Below are 21,163 nucleotides of genomic sequence, written 5' to 3'. Positions count from 1 at the left end.
CTTCAGAAGTGCCGCAACACGGGAGTTTTTAACCCCTTCTTTGGGGTTAAAAGCGCCCCGCTAGCAGCCGAAAAACGAGCGGCGCTTTGGCGCTAATGCGGCCACAGCCCCAGTATGAAAAGGGTCTATATATGTTTTTTTAGCAGAGACCCTAGGGAATAAAATGGAGGTCGTTGCTACTTTTTATGTCACACTGTATTTGTGCAGCAATTTTTCAATTGAGTTTTTTGGGGAAAAAAACTGTTTCATGAATAAAAAAAAAAAACAAAACAGTAAAGTTAGCCCAATTTTTTTGTACAACGTCAAAGATGATGGTAAGCTGAGTAAATATATACCCAACATGTCACGCTTTAAAATTGCACACGCTCATGGAATGGCATCAAACTTTGGTACTTAAAAAATTTACCTGTTTAGAGTTAGAGGAGGTCTTGGGCTAGAATTACTGCTCTTTCTCTTACATTCGCAGTGATACCTCACATGTGTGTTGTTTGAATGTTGTTTACATATGCGGACATGACCTATGTATGCGTTCGCTTTTGTGTGCGAGCATGCAGGGACGGGGGCGCTTTAATTAATTTTTTTTAATTGTTTATTTTATTTTTACACTTTACCTTAAAAAAAAAAAAAAATTTTGACCACTTTTATTCCTATCACAAGGAATGTAAATAGGAATAGTGCATGACAGGTCCTCTTTATGGAGAGATGTGGGGTCTATAAGACCTCACATCACTCCTCCAGGCCGGAAAGCATGAGATCAAAAATAAATAAATGATCTCATGCTTTCCTGCCAAGTCCCTGGAATGGTTTACTTCCGCCAGCCCGGACGTGACGTCATAATGTCGCGCCTGGGCCTCCGAGAGTCAAAGAGACTGCTGGGGACAATCTGACCCTTGGTTCTTTATATGGTTAACTCCTGGCGCTGGCAGATTCTTTCACCAGAGGACCAGAGGACGGCGGGAGGGGGGGTGTCCCCTCCTGCCGCCTTTAAGAACGATCAATCGGTTGAACTGCCACCATGATTGCTCTTACCATGCAGGGAATCGCTGGCTGAACAAAATGATATCTGGATGATGCCTGCAGCTGCAGGCATCATTTAGATATCCCCACTCAAAGTCCAGGACGTCATATGGCATACCTTAGGCGGGAAGTGGTTAATTGCTATTAGGCCAATGGAATAGAATATTCACCTCACAATGATTCTTTTATTTGATGAATCAAAGATTTTACAGTATCAAATTTTTTATAGAAAAAAATGTAACCTTTAAATGATTTGGTGGTCAACCATTTCTTCATGTATACTGTAGGTTTATATTATCAGGAAGTGTAAAGAGCAAGATACAGTAAAATGTACTTTTAGCAATTTAGGCATAAAAAGGTTCCTCTGTAAAATGAACACTCACCTATATTTTGTGCAACTGGAATTTTGACTTTGGGGATCTGTTGGTGTTAATGTGACTGGTGGTGAGACTTGAGCAGATAACAGAAAGCCCAGAGCAAGGACAATAAGGGCCATCGTTGTACCTAAAAACATATGCAATTAGCATTGCAACATTTATCTGACAATATCAGGAAACATTTCAATACCTCAATTTAAAAAAAAAAATCAGTTTATTTGATAAATGCTATATGGCCCTGTGTTTCCTACTTCCAATTTTCATAACCCAAAGCAACGAAGAAGAAACTATCTTTACTAGGCTGAGCTCACTCAATTCTAATAGCGGTTTATGCAACTGAATGTATTTACAAATGGAAAGTCTTTACTAAATAGGGCCCACTTACTTGAGTTATAGCTTAAAGCGATATTAAACCCAAAGCCAAAAATGTAATGTATTGCAGCTTACCAGCCATTAGATGTGGTGGCTGCATTTGTTTTCTTTTTCCCTGGTGATCTGGCCAGTAACACACCTCCTGTATTAGAGTGCCCCAGTTTGGATGAATGAGCACAGCAGACAGCACCATTGTCAGTCTAGGGGCAGATTTAGATACACTAATACATTTAAGCCAAGCTCCAGCTCACACTTTATTTTCACAGCAGTTTTGTTTCTTTTAGGATAAAGGTTTTACATTAATAAAAAAAGCTAATCATTGTAAGCACTTGTCAGTGGCAAATGGTTTGTCTCATCCCTGTAAACCGATATATCTGTAAGAGAGCTTGAAAAACAACAGGCTTACTGGTCAGATCACCAAATGAAAACTAAAGAAAGCAAGCCCAAAAGAGAAAACAAACTTTTGGTTTAAGTACTGCTTTAGGGCTAGTTTACACTTGCTTCAAAACATGGCTTTGGACACACTTTGGTAAAGCTCTCTGAACGCTGGCCAAAGCTCCTGTCACTAAATAAAATGGTTACCTTACAGTCCTGTTTACACCTTGCTTTTGCTTGGTGCTTCGATGAGGCTTTGGTGGAGCTTTGATGGGGCTTTGATGGGGCTTTAAAGAGCCTTGGGTGGGGGTTCAAGCGAGCTTTGCCATAGACTTCTATGGAGGCTTTAACGACGCTTTGAAGCACCACTAAAGCTACATGGGGTATAATTTTTGAAGAGAAGCCAAAGCAAAGCAAAGCAAAAGCAAGGTGTAAACAGGACTGTAAGCTAACAATTTTATTTAGTGACAGGGGCTTTGACTGGCGTTTAGAGAACTTTAACGAAGCATGTCCGAAGCCATGTTTTGAAGCAAGTGTAAACTAGCCCTAAATTATCCCTTAAAGGGGTTGTAAACCCTCGTTTTTTTGTTTTTAAATAACAAACATATCGTACTTCCCTCCACTGTGCAGTTCATTTTTCACAGTGTGACCCCAATCACCGTCTTCTGGGGTCCCCCCAATGGCGCTTGGAAAACCCCCTAGGAGAAGCACTCTCCCTGGGGGTTACTGTGCGGGTGCGCTCCCGAGTCCAGCATTAGCGTCCATAGGCTTAGAATGCCAGACTCGGCCCCGCCCACGTCATTGGATTTGATTGACAGCAGCAGGAGCCAATGGCTGCGCTGCTAGCAATCTATCCAATCAAGAGCGGAGACCCCGACCAGAAAGGGTTTACGCGTCTCCGGCGTGGGAACGAACGGGCTCAGGTGAGTAAAACTGGGGGCTGGTCAGTGACAAAAGTTTACAACCCCTTTAAAGAATAATTACAGGCATTGGCATGTTCTATATAGTTACATTGATCCAGCTTGGACAATTGTAAAAATGTATATGTACCTGGCTGATGCTGCTGGAAGATGGAAATCACAGTAGTAGACACCCCTACTCCGGTCCTTGTGAATACAGGAGGTTGACTGCTCAGCACGGGCACCATTCAGAGAATGCTTTGCATTTTCTGAATCAATAAAAAGTGTTCTTTTTACTTTTCTGCCACTCTACCTCATACAAGCTGGACCAATGTAACTATGTATATAACATGTCGATGCTTGTAATTATTCTTTAGCAAAAGCTTGTGTTAAAAGGCAGATTTTCTATGTTTTTTTGTGAAGCAAACATCATTATCTATGTGCCACAAATATTGATCTAAAGAAAGTGTGTACCACCAAGAGACATAAATACATATAAAATAAATAAATACATATAAAAGTGATGGCAGAAATAGCACTTTTTTATATATACATGGTTTCTTTTTTTTTTTGTTAACTTTTTTTTATAGAGTTATGTTTGTCCCAAGCATGTTTAAACCACTTACTTTTGACTAACTCACCACCTCTGCTGGAAGTCTATTCCAAGCATCTACTAACTACCCTTTCAGTAAAGTAATGGTTTCTAAGATTAGTTTTGAACTTCCCTCTATTCAGTTTGAGGTCATGTCCCCGTGTTCTTGATCTTGGTTTCATATTGGAAATACTGCCCTCCTGAACCCTATTCACCCCCTTGATGAATTTGAAGGTTTCAATCTTGTCTCCCCTTTCCCTTCTTTCCTCCAGACTGTACATATTAGGTTCCTGAAGTCTCTCTTGATATTCTAAATTGGGTCTCACTAAGGATAAGAATTGCTAAGTAAAGGTCAGGAGACCTCTTCTCCTGTGGGGCTTTCCACTATAGGGGAATCAGAACCTGCTTGCTGGTGACCCATCTAATGATGCATCCTAGAATTCTATTCGCTTTTCCCACTGCCTGGTCACACGGTTTGCTTATTTTTTGCAATCATCTGAAATAAGTACTCCCAAATCTTTTTCCTCTGTAGTGCTGGCTAACACTGTACCCCCAATGGTGTACTCTCTCAGGGGATTCTTTTTCCCTAGGTGTATTATTTTACATTTAGAAATATTCAACTGCAGTCTCCACTGCTTCGACCATCCAGCAATGCCAAATAATGTTCCATGTTACAGACACCTCCAGGGATATCAACCCTATTATACACCTTTGTATCATCAGCAAAAAGACATACCTTTCCCTACAAACCTTTAGTTTTATCACTTACATATAGATTAAATAAAACAGGACCTTGTACAGAGCTTTGTGATAAACCACTAGTGAGTGGTTCCTGTTCCGAATGGACCCCATTTACAACCACACTGTTGTATCTATTCTTTAGCCAGCTGCATATCCACTGAACCACCCAAGCATTAAGTCCTAGCTTGTACAACTTTTGCATTAAAACATTATGTGGAACTGTATCAAATGCCTTGCTGAAATCAACATAGACCACAGCATACCCTGGTCCAAAACATTGGAAGAAGAGGTCTCCTGACCTTTACTTGGCTATTCCCTTACAACTTTCTTAAAAGATTGATCACTGAAATAGGGAAATTTGATAACACTACAGTTGTGCATTTTCAATAGGAAACCAGGTTCCAAGGGAATTTTGAGCGCAGCTAAAATGCATGATCTCGCTTAAGGTTTCTTTTAGACATAAAAGCACTGCACCCATAGAGCAGCCCAAAACTTGAATGGGCTGCCCAACATGCGGCAAATGCCCCAAAGTAGGTCATGAAGCTTATAGATTGTGGAGTGTCATATGTTTTTTCAGTGCCCATTTGTAGCACATTTTATCATGTTGGAAAACACTTGTAGGCTAACCGTGACTTGTACCTGGACCCACATGGTTGTCAAATTTGGAGCAACAGCTGTGTTTGCTCAGTTGCTACATCCCTAATTACATCTATGGGACTTTGGATGCATGGAACACCTATGCATCCCTGTGCGGGTAAACACAGCCTCGCAGGGGCATACGCTGTAGTATGCCCTGTGTGAACAAGGCCTTACTATGTTTTGTTTTTTTTACAATTTCATTTTGAATATTTTGTACTTTTTTTGGGGGGGGGTGGTTTCGGGCTTTGCTAAGATATCAGGGGCTCTGAACAGACCCCTGATGTCTCTTTTTTGAGAAAGAAAAGGGGCTTGAGATAGGGTCCTCAGTCTCTTTCACTGCAGCCTCAGCTGCACTGCATATGATTGAATAGAAGTCTTTGTATAGAGGCTCCTATTCATTCAAAAACTGAAACATAGTAAACGCTCTTTACTATGCTTAAAGCGGACCTTCAGTCATTTTTTCTCAACTTTCCATCTAATAAATCTTCTGCCCTTGTTGTTTTAGCTTTGGATAGTAAAACTTTTTTTTCTGCCAGTAAATACTTTATACAGCCCACTTTCTGTTTCTTGTCTGGTCATTAGCTTAGGCTTATGACGACATGCACAGCTCTCTCTCTCACTCTTGTGAGAGTTTGCCAGGAAGGGAGGGAGGAGGGATGAATCTTAAGAGGGCCAATGAAAGCTGCAGGGCTGAATAGCTGAAGGTGTGCCTCTGTGTAAATCCAGGAAGTGGACAGGCAGCAGCTTCAGCTGCCCACAGTTAAAATGACTTAGTGGAGGGAGATTTATGCAGAATATTTGCAAGTACAGAATCACAGTATATATAAAATAAGATGTAAAGTGGTTGGAGGGAAGCTTCAGAATGGCAAAGGTGTTTTTATTACAAATTATGTGAGCAGTCTGCAGTTCCACTTTAAGTGGTGAATAAACACAGAAGTGATCGGTACCAATCACTCACTGTGTTTATTCAGGAATTCAGGAAAGGAAGGGGGCTGGTAAACACATGTCTGAGTGGCAGGGGGGTGCATTGGAATATTTATAAAAACCCCAGTGGCCAACATCTGCAAGGAAGTCACAGGGGATCAGGGTTGTGGGGGAGGGGGAATCGGTAGGAAAAGGGGGCAAAAGAGAGTGGGGAGGGAGGCATTTAAAATGTCAAAAACACAAGAACAGTTGCATAGGGCAGTGAAGCGGCAGCAGTGAGGGTGGAGGCTTGTCACATTTTAGGTGAATAGCTCTGATTAGTGGCTTTTCAGCTATTAGTTTGTTAAGCAGAGTCTGCTGTACAGTTCTGCGCTAAGCTCATGAACAGTGAAGTGACCATGCAGAAGGAGGAATACTAGGGGAGAATGGGCAGCAAGACCACTACACTGCAACCTTGCTATGAGCTGTTAAGAGGGCTTTCGGACATGGATCATTTCAGCTGGGAAGAGATGGGCAGAAAGGTAGGATGGAAAAAAAAATGACAATAAGGGGGTGCTGTGATGGAAGAGGTAGGAGAAGCCCTGCCTACACTCAAAGCTAAGATCCATGTACAGCAGGCAGCGACTATGTGGGGATGTGAGCACTGCCAGCTTTAAACTATTGAGGGATGCTGAGAAGATTGCATACACAGCCTATGGGAAGTAGGCTCAGGTGCCAAGTTGCAATGACAGGAAGTAGGTGCCTTTTGAATGAGACAAAGCAACATATTATGAGGCTTTTTGGGACACAGAGACCAACTATTAAAATTAAGTACAATACCCTAAAAAGGAACACAAATGTACAAATGTCTAAAATATATTCTGTATTGGGAACTCTGCTTTAACTTTTGTGTCACAATAAAAACATTTTTTTTCATGTTCAGTGTTTAGATGTGTTGTGTACATCAATTTTAACAATTCCAATTAAATTCATCTTCATTCCATGTTTCCAACGTGTGGAAAAGTCAAGGGGGCAGGGGACAGCTATGCATAGTACTCTAATGTCATGAGAAATTTCCGGACCATCATATAAATATAAATTCCTATTCCCAATAATGGATAATTCCAACAAGATGTACAATTCTTAGGCCCCCTTTACACTGATGCGCTTTTGCCGCACTTTTCCACAGCGACAAAAGTACATGAAAACTTTTCCACATTAAAACCTTTGTAACTTTTCACACTGTACCAAAGATGCAGTATGCAGGACTTTTCAAAGCACAGTGCATCTGCGGTTTCACCAAAAAGGCACCTTCCATTGTAAGTCAATGGGAATGCATCAAAAGTGCATCAGTGTGAAAGGGCCTTTGTACTTACACTCTCATGGAGATCTATGTATCCACTTGGACCCCATCAACTTTTCTTCTCATTTCACGCATCACACATTGGGAGCTATATGTTTTGGGAAAAATACTAAATTTCCTTTTGTGTGAGATTATAGCATTACAGAAAAAAAATAAAAAAATCACATACAAGACTGAGTCTGATAATTTGTTACACACAAATAAATGCCACACTATCCACATACCTGTAAGACTTCCAAGTGTGAGTTTTCTTCGACCAACTTTCTCTACAAGCCAAACACCAACAAGCGTGAAGCTAAAGTTTGTAAATGCTGTAATAGATGCAAGCCAGATAGCAAGTCGGTCATTAGCCACACCTGACATTTGCAGAATTGTTGCACTGTAGTACCTAAAATACATAATTAAAAAAAAAATAAAATAAATCAGCAATCCTCTAGGATGACCATAAACTTCAGCACAGATGAAAATGGCAGCCTACTTCTATGGATTTAAAGATATACCTCTGGACCACAAAATCATGCATTGACCATGTAGATGAACTGGGACTTCAGTGCATAAACCAATGCTTTTTACAGATGTGTACTATATAGCAGCTGCTAGTCTGCATTTGTGAAAAAGAAGATTCACACATAGTTCATTTGACAAAAGTAAAGCAGCAATTATTAGGCAACTATTAACATTTGGAAAAGGAAAGCTCTGATTGTTAACAGAGCTAGTGTCTCTAAATACGATCAGATGGAATCACATAATTGTATAACAAGTAAGGGCACTCATGCACAAAGTGTGTGCCAACAGTCTCTGCACAGAAACATAACAGCAGATGGCAGCTTCCAGGCTGTTTGCTTACTAGACTATACCTCCTTACCATTGATATTGAACATTTTCAGCCATAGTGAACATCCAACGAGTGAATAAGTAAATATTAGCATTATTCTTTATTGATGAATTCTATTAGCAGGTGCGTGGAGGTGCTACGCATTGGACTGGGCATTGGGGCTGGGAAAAGCATAGGACCATGCGGTTTCTGTGCAGCTGCAATTATAGAAAAAGTGCAGGGATATTTTCTCTGCAGGTACACCAGCCCAGTCAAAATGAATAGGCTGTTGTGCCCACGCAAACATGGTTGCATGGAAACTGCATGAATGTGGACCTAGCCTAAAATGTAAATAAAATAAAAAAAGATGTGTCTGTACTACCAAGAGCAACCAAAAGCTCCCTTTTCATTTTTAATCTTGCACTAGGGAAGTGACTGCTCAAATGTGACTGGACTCAGTAGCACATTCCTTCATTTTGTGGCCTTGTTACAATGAGTAGATTTAAAAAAACATACAGTATGTACAGACCAACTAAATGTCTAATACATATACAAATTTTTAATTCATGTTCAGTGTCAGGCCTGTGCCCCTTGTGGACATCAGTCGTGATGAAATACATTGGGCGGAGCCTCAGTGGTGACATCATCACACTTGCTCAGCGGCTGAAGCTAAGCAATGTGCCTTTCATTATACTACACTTTGTGAGTACCTCATCTTTTTAATAAAAGTATTAGCATTTTACTACATTATGGAGTCTTCCTTTTTCTTCCTCATGGTGTCATATTGCTTGACCTGAAGTTACTGGAAGCTATACATGTGAAAAGGTATAGCTGGTTTCTACCTATAAGATCAAGCGCATTGAGACCTCTTTATCTATAGGGTCTAGGGATCTGGTAAGCTGTTTTGTGTAGGTAGTGGAAGAAAGAAGCACTTGCACGGAAGATCACAGTTCTACTGGTTTATGGACTAGATGAAAGCACAACTTTCATTTTATGCTTTATGGACTTTTTTTCAACATTGTTTTTGTTTTCTATGATGTATTTGTAATTTAAAGGGACAGCGCAACATTTTTTGTTCCCTCTTGTTTACGATATATGTATCTCTTTATCAATGAGTGCTACTGTTCCTGTGTGTTGCAAATACCTTTTTACTGACTAGGCAGCTTGGTTCACATCTATGCAAAGAAAAAAAATGCATCGATGGAAACTGCATAGATCTGAACGTGACCCATAGAAACGAATGTTAAATGGACCGTAGTGGCTTTTTGAAAAATTTTTTGCAGCACATTGCAAAATGCATAGCTGTGAACCTAGCCTAATATTTATGTATTTATATTTTTCAGACATTAAGAGCAGATTAGTTTGATTTAGCCACTTGAACCGATTTAGCACTGTGCTACTTTAACTGGCAATTGCACAGTTATGCGACACTATAATGAAGTTTATATCATTTTTTCCACACAAATGGAGCTTTCTTTTGGTGGTATTTGACCACCACTGGGTTTTTTATTTTTTTGCTATATAAATGAAAAAAAAGACAGAAAAATCTGGAAAAAAAACAATATTTTATACTTTGTTATAAAACATATCAAATAAAAAACAAAAAAAAATCTAATTTCTTCATAAATTTAGTCCAAAATCTATTCTGTTACATGTCATTGGTAAAACAAACAAAAAAATCCCAATAAGTGTATATTAATTGGTTTGTGTGAAAGGTATAGCGTCAACTAAGCCAACAAAAACCTCTTTGTGGGACTTTGAGGGGCATTAACAACTGCATATATACAAAAAATGAATAAGCGTTATTGTTACAAATCAAATATTTAAAAGATAAGTATACAAAAGTTAAAAATGATGGCTGCGGTTACAGCAAAGACAGTGTTGATAGTTGATTAAAGCAGATAATTATGGCCAAAAGAACATGGGGACTGAAAAAAAAATGCATTTCAAAATAAGCATATGATAACTTCAGGGGTGAATGATTATCATGAATAAATATCCATATATGTAACAGGATATTGGACAGAAGACCAATCCAAGGAAGAAAAATTGCATGCTGCCGGATGTCCACCACCACGCTTTGCTGTGCTCCAGTATCCCAGACACCGTGGGTCTCCACATTTTGTTAAGATTCTCCATACAGCTTCCCAGATGAAGAATCAGTGCTTCTTATGTATCATCTGAACTACTCTACTCTGAGCCATTACACTATTCAAAATTGTCTTCTCTACTAAAGACTAGTTGCACTCTGGCGTGGGGTATCCCTGTCCCCCAGTGGGCGGAGGGACGTGTGTTTCAGCCTCCATACCGGTGGTGGACATCCGGCAGCATGCAGTTGCAAAGCTTTTCTTCCTTGGATTGTATATGATGCGGTCTTATGTCCAACATCCTGTTATATATACGGATATTTATTGGCATAAAGAAATTCCCTTCTCAACAACAATTGACCCCTATAGTTATAGCGTCTACAAACTATATATACTGAATACTGGAGTTTACGCAGCTTTTAAGCAGCTCTGGTTTTCTGACTACCTATCATATTTCTTAAGAGGCTAAAATGCCAGGACAGTACAAAGATCCCCCAATGGCCCCCTTTTGGAAAGTAGACACCCCAAAGTATTTGCTGAGAGGCATGAGCCCATGGAAGATTTTATTTTTTGCCACAGGTTTTTGTAAAATTACTTTTTTTTATACAAAGTTGTCAATTTAATGAGGTAATTCTCACACATGCCATGGGTATATGTGGAATTACACCCCAAAACAAATTCTGCTACTTTTCCCAAGTATTGGGGGTTACCACATGCAAGAGACTTTTTGGAAGCCAGGCCATATACAGGGGCCCAAAATCCAATGAACACCTTTAGGCTTTCATAGGGCGTTAATTACGCATTGGATTTCCTGTCTACCTATCACATTTTCTGAGACCCTAAAATGCCAGGACAGTAAAAACACCCCTAAATAACCCCTTTTTGAAAAGAAGACATTCCAAAGCATTTGATAAGAGGCATGGCAAGTATGTTGCAGATCTCAGTTTTTATCACATGGTTTTGAAAAATGAAAAAAAAAAAAGGAATTTTAATTTTTTCTTTCTTCACTTTCCAAAAACTTGTGACAACAAAAAAGATCTGTAAAATACTTGCCATGCCTCTTACATTTGAGTGTCTACTTTAGAAAAAGAGGTCATTTGAGGGGGTGGTTTTACTATCCTGGCATTTTAGGGCCTCTGAAATTGTGATAGGTTGCCAGGAAATCCAATGCGCAAGTTACACCCTTTGATAGCATGAAGGTGCTCATTGGATACTGGGCCCCAGTACGCAGTTAGGCTCTCAAAAAAAAGGTCTCATGTGTTGTAATGCCACGTATACACTTGATGTGTGTGAGAAATAGCTCAGTAAAAAGACAACTTTGTGTAAAAGAAAAAAAAAAAGGATTCTGGAAAGTGTAGTGCGATGTGGTTTACTATACATTATGCTGATGTAAGCATTTCTAACCACTTTAAATAAAGAGGAGCATTTGTTTTGTTTCTATATGCTTTGTGCTAGGATACCTTTGGAAATAGAGTTCACATGATTTCCCAGCTGGTAATACAGGTTAAGTGCACATCTATGGTAATAACAAGTGCAGGCTGACATCTCATATGAGAGTCACATTTCCTTTGGTAAGCATCTGAGCATGATTGCTGGAAGACACGCAGTGTTTCACATTCATTTAGCAAAAAAGTGGAGAAGATCACTGTGCACTCATTTCCTTTTTATTTATTGCCATTATTGCCATTGAAATGAATGGGATTTTGCTTGTTGGGCATTTTACGAGTGTTTTATGAGCTGAAAACTCTAAGGTGTGAATCCAGCCTCAATGCTTGTATGTGTTCATGTGTTTTTTCCCTCTCTTTGCCCTATTGCTGTGCTAGTAAGACCTGTATTTATTGTATACTTATGTTATATTTTATTTTCAGATGGAATATATTTTTTCTTACTTTGTTTGTTATGTAAAGTGCTTTGAGCCAATGTCCTGAAGAAGCGGTACGAAACAAAACATGTAGACAGAAGCTTTAAAACATTATGTGTGACACATGTAATGTAGTGTTTTTCTACAGAATTTTAATTATTTTGTATAATAATATATATTTGTATATAATATTGTATAATTAAGCTTTTAATGATACTGGTAAGGTAAAATTAAAGTCCTATTCTTTTCAAGTTTTTGTACAATTACACGTAACATGAACATTATGTAATTTATGCTTATGGACTTGACAGTTGGATTTATTACTATGTTTTAAGCGCTGCACTTGTATGTATATGTGTATGTTTTATAGTGTATCCTATATGTTTGAGCTGGCTGCTTATTTGTTATCACTATTGAGCTGCCTTTAGTGCAGTGATTATAAGGGTTTACTAGCCAATTAGGGTTTGCAAGCAACTCTGGAAGGCTGCTATGGGCTATACCAGCCTGTGCTCGAATTCTTGGTGTCTGCGGTTGCATTACAGTACTAGTGCTAGTCACCTTACCAGCTTGTACTGCACTGCTGGTGCCTGTGATGCTAATTGGTCAAAAGCCTTTACCAATAAAACCTAGTAAACACTCAGAAATAATAAGTGTAATTTTAAGAAAACACCACTCATTTAGTAAGGTATGTTGCGAGTTCTTTACACATCAGCTGTCTTATCTCACCTCCAGAAATGGCAGCTTTAGTATGTGGAGGCTAAGAATTGGTAGGCTGAAATATAATAAATGTTTATCTTTGGAATTAATACTGCTTTAGGAAGCCCTTTACAGATTATATAATGCAGTGTTTCTTCTAGTCAGGGCATACTTAAAAAGTATTTTCAGTCTCAAGGTTCCCCAGCCTAATGCCTGGTACACATTTTGAGAAAATCGTAAGAAAATAATGACTTTTGGTTAGGTCGTTCGGTAATCTAATCATTAGTATACGGCTTCTGCCATCTGATTAGGGCTAGTCTTAGGAAATTTTCACAAAGAACAAGACTGAATTTTTTTTGTTTGAGAACAGAACGAATGATTATCATATAAATAGTATAGTAACAAGGGGATTTGAGAGAAAGGTAATGTGCATGACTGGAAACAAAAGAATGACCCAGAACAAGAAAAATGCACTGGAAAATGTAAACAATGATCATGTGAAACGAAAAATCTTCTTTTTCATGTGGCTTGGTTAACATTACTGCGTGTCAGGAACACACGCAAAATTGTGTTCATTCCTAACACGCAAACATGCTGCTCTTTAAAGAGGTTGTAAACCTCCATTTTCAAGTTGTACCTATAAGTAAGCCTATAATAAGGCTTACCTATAGGTACAGTAAACATCTACTTTGTACTGCACTAATGAAGTCATCTGCGCGTGGGCTGTGAAGAAACGGCCCAACGGCCCAAGGAAGAGGGGAAAATGTGGATGCAGCCCCCAGAGGGGACAGCATGGGCTTCATTGCAGGTATGTGTCACATTATGCTTTTAATTTGCAGGGAACAAAAAAGGAAGTAAACCCCATAGGGGTTTACTTCCTCTTTAACAGATGCACAAGGGTTCCATTAAAGTGATTGTTAAGGTTTACATTTTTTTTTTTTTTTTAGATAACAGATATGTTATACTTACCTGCTCTGTGAAATGGCCTTGATTCTCCTCCTCTTGGGTCCCCTGAGAGAACTCTTGGTTCCTCCCCCCCTCCGAGTGCCCCCACAGCAAGCCGCATTGTGCTTTTAATGTGGCAAGATTTAAAAAAAAAAAAAAAAAAGGGTCGGGAAATTCTATATGTGCATTTTACAGACTGTAAATTGGCTGAGCTATAGCATTGGTATGTTTGTTTGAAACTTTCTCAATGTGTTTTGTAAAACTCTGTTCACTTCTTCAGGAGAAATAACAAATATTCAAATAACCCAATCACAAAGAAGAAGGGTGGTAGTGACCATCATCCACTGAATACTCAATGAGAGCACTACCATGCGATGTCTGTCCTGGGAACTGTGGAAGGGCGGACAGCACTAACAGGGGTTACTCAGGGGGCCGGCAGGAGTGGAGGTCCTCCTAAATGGGCCAGCAAACAGAAAATCTGCACACAAAGTGTACAAAGAAAAAAAAAGTTGTTAAATGTGGCACACTGCGGTCCCCACAGATCAGGTGGAGAGTGTGCTGTAGGAGGGAGAGGGATGGTAAAACCACATGGTTAAGCCATGTTTTACCATGCCCAACTGCTCCCCCTTTAGCTGCAGAGGTGAAGGGCAGGGGTCTACACATGCTGTGGCAGGAAGTATACCCCCACGTAAATGGTACCACACTTCAACCGCCCCGCAACTGTGTGCATTGCACATGGCTACAGCATGGTAATGTTGCATTTAGGGGGTTAAACGGGGGGAAGAGAAGCATCAGGGTTTGCCACCATTGTGAACAAGCCCAAAAGAAAACAGTTCTGATCATGCAGGATTAGAGGTCAAAATTAAAAGTAATGTATGTACATACATACATACACATACTTCCATACATATACACACAATTTATATATATATATATATATATATATATATATATATTGTAATAGTCCCTGTCACTGGGAAAAGGGATGGGATCTCTAACCCTGTGTCCATGTCTTATGGAGAGCCAGCAGGTTGTGTGCCCAGGTGCACACAGCCCATATAACGAGGGGCTAGTGAGAGCAGAGGGTGGAGGAAGGTGGAGTGTGTGTAGCTTGTTGCTACTGCTGTGTGAAGACAGACCTGTGTCTGGAGAGTGGTCTGCCCTGTGGGAGTCTGCAGCCTATGTAAAGGGGATTCTTTGCCCAGGGACTGGGAAAGGCTGGCCAGCCTTGAGAGTCGGGGAGACTGAGGAAGCCAGTGAGTCCAGGGGGCTGTAAAGAATTGGCAAATCTGTTGAGAGCAAGCAGAGGAACTGCTGACAAGAGAGCCAGGTGGCTCGGTATGTTTTCCTTATTTTTTTTGGAGTGCTTAATGAAGTTAAACCCCTGCGTGGGAATCCTGAATGGACCTTTTTGCTTTTGTTTTTCGGTTTAATAAACGTGGGCTACCAGGCCCTTAACTATAATGCCTGTCTGAGGTGGACTCACTGCACTAAAAACGCATTTATCGCTTGAGCTAAATACCCCAAACATTACAAGTGGTGTTCGAATGCGGGCAGACAGACGGTGAAGTCCGGGTCTCTGCGCCAGTAGTGAGTCATTTCAGGAATTGCTGCTAGCGGTGTGTGGCAGCCAGGCAAACTGCATTGCGCAGAAGTTAAATTGATGAACTGTGTTTGTGTGCATGAGACAGCACAATCTGTGTGTGCACTGTGCAGGTGAGGAAAGCTTGCATGAAGTGAAAAGCAACTTGCTTTAAAGTAACAGTGCTTCATTTTTTGCTGGAAAGCGCAAAAGTGTGGTGGAGTGACTGCAGAGATGAAGCAAGAGTTTGAGCCTGCCGGAGAACATTGCAGACTGTTTTTTGCTACACTTATAGGGGAAGTGCATGCTGTTGCCCCTGGCAACACTGGTGCAAGCAGGCCAGCTATTAAGGTGCAAAGTCCCAAGCTTACAAGAGGATGCAATTTGGGAAGCCCTGTCAAGGCTCTGAAGCAAGAGCGCTGTTTTCGGTGCAGAGAGTGGGGGCATGTTATCTCCAAGTGCCCTTTGTCTCAGTCTCCAATACAAGGCGACACGGCCAGACAGAGGTCTGCAACAATGTTTAGAAAGCCTGATTTAAGTCCCAGGAGTGTCCAAAAGGCTTATCAGAAGTTTGACAAGTATGTGGTTGCCCGTAGCAACGGCAGTGATGTCAAGTCTGTGGACTACGCGAGAAACGTATTGCCGACAGAGGATCGTGGCATGTTTAAAGCAACAATGCTTCAAGGAGCGCAAAGTCGCTGCTTTTGGGAGAGTCAGCAAAGTACAGCTGGAAGAGTGCCATCTCCCTTAGCAACAAGGGATCGGGTGTTAACCGGAAGGAGGAGATACAGTGGAGATGTGGAGCGGCATCCCATTAAAGATATGTGTAAAAATGTACCATGCCTGGAATGTGGTCAACTGGGGCATGAAATTTTTTTCTTGTCCCAGGTTATGGAACATGCCTAGAGATGTGGTTACTGGGCAGAAGTCTTTGTCTGCAAGCCCAGATTTTTGTGCAAACCTATTTTCAGTCACCTCTGGCAACAGTGAGGAAGTACCTGTTGTGCCTGCAGGGGGTGCTAAGGAGTCAGAAGTGGCTGCTGCAGTTTCATCCCATGGCCACCAGGGAGAGTTAGTCAGTAAAAGTGCGATAAAGGATAGACAACGTACTCAAATGAAGCCAGAGTTACCTGCTACAGATTATGGTAAGACTGTTGCAGTTTGCGGGACTGATCCCAGTGAAGTGGGAGTATATCCGGCTGGGAGATCAGCAGAAGTGGTAAAAATGGACTTGCTGCAGTTTGCTACCCCGAGTAGTGGGGAGACACAGGTTGAAGCTCAACCTGCAGCAAGGTTAAGAACTCAAAAAGACTGGACTCTGTATGTACCTGGTGTAATCCACCAGAGTGCTGGAAGTGGTAACCTAGGGGTGACCAATACAGTTTGTGTGCCAGGTTCCCTAGTGACAGGTGCTACAGAGATGCCCAGGGAAACCTCCCAGGAGCCCGCAGTGGTGAGGCACATGGTTTCCCAGGACAACTGTGGAGCCGCCCTAGTGGGCAAAAGAATGCCTTTGGAGAGGAAGGGTGGTGTGCTGAGCGTTACACGGGGTGCTGTGTGTTCTGACCAAAAACAGCCTGTTAAAGCTTATAACACTGCTATGTCTATGGCTGATGATACATGTACTTATTGTGATGTATTCAAAAGTAATGATGATGTTGAAAAGTGTATTACTGACAATGTTGATGGTTTGGTGTCTCCCATGGTAACCACAGGTAGTGCAGCAGGGTTGTCCCAGGAAATCTCAGGAGGACTCCCAGTGTTGGAGCCGGCGGGGCTCCAGGACAGCTCTGATACTGCTCAGGTGGAAAACAATGGGAAAATAGCTCAAATGAGGGAGTATGTATTATCACAATCTGATGTGGTTGACAGTGACTGGTGCAGATTGTCTGCTGCTAAACCACTCTGTCCACCTGTGTCTCCATGGGCAGAGGGAGCAGTACTACAGAGTGCTGATGACTGGAGCACAGACAGGATAGACTGGGATAGTCTCGCCATTAAGGTGTTAGCGTGGTGGAAAGAAATTTCTGAAGGTAATAGTAAGCTGGACACTATTGCTGCTGTGACAAATGGAGAGGCTGCAAAGCCAGTAGACACAGGTGCGTTGGCTGTTGCAGAACTTAACCCCCTCCAGGCGGAAGGATCGGAAAAGGGCGCATATATAGCAGAAGTTTTGTCCACAGCAAAAGAGATGAGTCATGTTGAGTGCCAGGATGGTGGGATAATGGATAGGGACTTGGAAGGGCTCAGTGTTGCTGAAAATGAGACAATGAGTGTGACACATGCATTTAGCGGTGCTCATTGGGAGCCGCAAGTTTTGTCAGTGGCCTCTGAGGTGGAGGTCTCTTTGAGTGTCTCGGCCTCTCAAGCCTTAGCAAATGAGCCCCTCCATGTCGTTAGTAAGGGAAAAGTCCCTAGGGTTCTGTGTTTAGATGTGGCATGTCTAGAAATAACTGAGATGTTGTTGGAATTGGTGAAAATCTTTCCGCTGTATACCTGCATGTATCCACCGCAGATGGGCGACCTGGTACTGCGTAGTACCAATCAGTGGAGACACGTGGTACAGGCGATGTTAAGCAATGTTGATAAAAATTGGTTACTGCAATGTTGGTTACTTTTGCAGAAAGTGGTCTCGCAGTTCTCTGCGAGAATGCTTCCAGCGACAGTTATGTGCGGAAGGCGTTCAGGGGAACTGCTAAAGGAATCAGAAATGATAGACATAGAAGTCTCTCCGTATGCTGGTGTGATGAGGTGCATTCCTGCTGGTGCGATCCGAGGTGCAGCTGAGCAGTGGTTGGTACATGGCGCGTGTGCTGTCTCACCCGCTAGACCTCGTGAAAGGGAAGGGCCCGGAAAAGACGCAGCAGTAGTGGGAATTCAATCCATCACTCGCAGGGAGGTGCAGTTTGAGGTACCCGGAGACACTTTGACAGGAAATGGCAGTGTTGGTAACTGTAATGAAAAAGTGTATGAGAAGCACTGTAGAGCACTGTCGGACAACTCAGAGGTATTGGTTGAGGTACCAATGGACACAGAAATGGTTAAAGAGATTGGTGTGGAAAAATGTGGCGCAAAATGTGTGTTGGTAGGACAGTCGCTATTGGAGTGTTGGACAACCGGGAGCGATGTGAAACTGCGGGAATGTCCCATAGGGAGTAACTGCTTGCCTGTAGATGGTCCCTCCCTAGACCCTGTCCTAGCAAACCAGGTGACAAGAGGTCTTGATGATGATAATATTGAATTAAATAACCCCTTGTGGAACATTGCTATCGAGGTTAAACAGAAGTATGTGGTGTTGATCTCAGATGATTTGGTTGCCAAGGGTAACCACACAGGGGTTAGTGAACCTGATAAACAGATGTTGTTGGTTAGTGTTGCGTCAGGTAGTGAGAGGGGTCAGTCCCTGACAGATTTCATGGAAATGGGTCCCCAACAGTCCCAGGAGAGTAGGTCTGTGGGAGGGAAAAGGAGGATCCCGTGGCCAGAAGGTGGAAGGGATAGAGAGATTAGTGGGAGCCCATGGTTCAAGGTGAAGTGCTGGTGGAAACATACCCGGAAAAAGAAATGGGCCTACGCAGCGAATGGCTGGCACAGAGGTGTCCCATTCTTAGTGACTGGTTTATGTGTTCCTCCCTCCGGTGCGAAACAAGGGGGGAGTATAGGGAAATGTAGGACCCTGTTAAGATCCAGGGTGGGACGTACCTGGAAGCGCACCCGAAAAAAAGGTTGGGCCTACGTGGCTGACAGCCAGCACAGAGGTGTCCCAACCATGACGGGTGCTGGTGTTCCTCCCTCCGGATCGAAACAAAGGGGGGGGATATGTAATAGTCCCTGTCACTGGGAAAAGGGATGGGATCTCTAACCCTGTGTCCATGTCTTATGGAGAGCCAGCAGGTTGTGTGCCCAGGTGCACACAGCCCATATAACGAGGGGCTAGTGAGAGCAGAGGGTGGAGGAAGGTGGAGTGTGTGTAGCTTGTTGCTACTGCTGTGTGAAGACAGACCTGTGTCTGGAGAGTGGTCTGCCCTGTGGGAGTCTGCAGCCTATGTAAAGGGGATTCTTTGCCCAGGGACTGGGAAAGGCTGGCCAGCCTTGAGAGTCGGGGAGACTGAGGAAGCCAGTGAGTCCAGGGGGCTGTAAAGAATTGGCAAATCTGTTGAGAGCAAGCAGAGGAACTGCTGACAAGAGAGCCAGGTGGCTCGGTATGTTTTCCTTATTTTTTTTTGAGTGCTTAATGAAGTTAAACCCCTGCGTGGGAATCCTGAATGGACCTTTTTGCTTTTGTTTTTCGGTTTAATAAACGTGGGCTACCAGGCCCTTAACTATAATGCCTGTCTGAGGTGGACTCACTGCACTAAAAACGCATTTATCGCTTGAGCTAAATACCCCAAACATTACAATATATATATATATATATATATATATATATATATATATATATATATATATATACACACACACACACACACACACACACACACACACACACACACACACACACACACACACACACACACACACACACACACACACACACACACACAGCCTTTCTGCAATATTGTACCTGCCGGGTACTGTCTCAAGTAGGGTGTCCCATGATGGCCTCAGACGGCACCCTGGTTGAGAAAGGCTGCTCAGTAAATTCAGTAAAACAGAAGAAATTAGCAGTGCTCTAGTATGGGAGGGTCACTTTCATTTTTATTGAATGAAACTGGAAATACAAAATTGTGATGTTTCTAAGTAGACACTACAATCTGACTGCTTGACGAGGAACTGCTTTCCACAAAGCCTCCTCCTTCTATTCTATTACATGAAATAAACTTACGTACACCACTGAATTACCCCAGCTGTTTTGAGTGTGTCTGATTACGGTTGGCAATGCAAATGTCAAATAGTTTTTGTTTACACCCTTATTCCACACCTGCAGTCCAGTCCAGTGCGGTTTGTGGACGTGCGTTATTGCTACACACTAAGGCCTCATGCACACTGGATAAGGTTATAAAAACGGCAGTTTTGCAGTGAGTTTTTAAACGTTTTTTAGCGTTAGCGCTGACGTTTTTTTTTTTTTTTCAATGGGATCAAAAAAGCTGATGAGCCACGTTTTTGAGCTTTTATCTGCATTTTTTGACGTTTGAGTGGTTTTACAGCTGTACTAGTTTTGGGTTTTTTTTCCAGCCAAAAAACAGTTGATAACAGCCTATGTGCGCATGGACACATAGAATAACATGCTGGAGAGTTTATCGACTGTAGAAAAAACGTCTGAAGCCAAAAACAGCAACTGCAAAAACGTCCAAAAACATCCAGTGTGCATGAGGCCTAAAGGTGCAGGGTGTTAACACAGCCCTTTCATTCAAATGGACTGCCAGCACACCAAAAATCACAACTGGGCTTTTTTTAAACACAGCACACTGCAATTTATGGCAGTGGTGTGCTGCAAAATAGATGCTTTGGTTTACTGCAATGGTGTGCTACTGCAAATGAACAGCATTGGAACACACTGTGGTACATCTGTTGCCAATTGTTTCAGTAACAAGCGTTAAACTGTGCACATTTCTGCAATGCTTATCTGTGAAGCCAGCTTAATGTTCCAAAGCCTACGTGCATTTTGATTTTTAAATGTAATGAGCTGTTATCTTCCCTAATGACAACAAAGCCAGCAAAATCTAAAAAAGGTGTCAAACCCTATTCATTCTCCAAAAAAGTGTTTTTTATTGCTCTTTGAGTACTTACTGGAGAGATTGCACTTAGTTCTTGTCCCGATGACTGCACGGGAAAAGAAGTGAAGTCTCTACAGTTGCCCTTTTCCATTGACCACCACCATGTAATAGGGCACTTCTCCCACTAACCTCCAGTGTAAGGGGGTCCTTCTCCCTTTTTGCACTGCCTATCAGTAAAAAAAA

At 41.9% G+C, this 21,163-nt stretch overlaps 1 protein-coding gene across 1 annotated transcript in view; it reads right to left on the bottom strand.

The window, feature by feature from the left end:
* SLC2A13 (solute carrier family 2 member 13) overlaps positions 1-21,163 on the bottom strand; it is a 387,337-nt gene that overhangs the window by 55,137 nt on the left and 311,037 nt on the right. Inside the window, exons 5-6 of the mRNA XM_073619685.1 lie at positions 7,503-7,666; positions 1,401-1,521 (exon numbers count right to left, since the gene is read on the bottom strand). Coding sequence (XP_073475786.1) covers positions 1,401-1,521; positions 7,503-7,666 — 285 coding nt within the window. The remainder of the gene's footprint in view (positions 1-1,400; positions 1,522-7,502; positions 7,667-21,163) is intronic.

This window comes from Aquarana catesbeiana, linkage group LG03 (genome assembly GCF_042186555.1).
Source record: "Aquarana catesbeiana isolate 2022-GZ linkage group LG03, ASM4218655v1, whole genome shotgun sequence".
Taxonomy (NCBI): Eukaryota; Metazoa; Chordata; class Amphibia; order Anura; family Ranidae; genus Aquarana; species Aquarana catesbeiana.
Note: the sequence above shows the minus strand (reverse complement) of the source record. Positions and strands in the feature narration are given on the sequence as shown.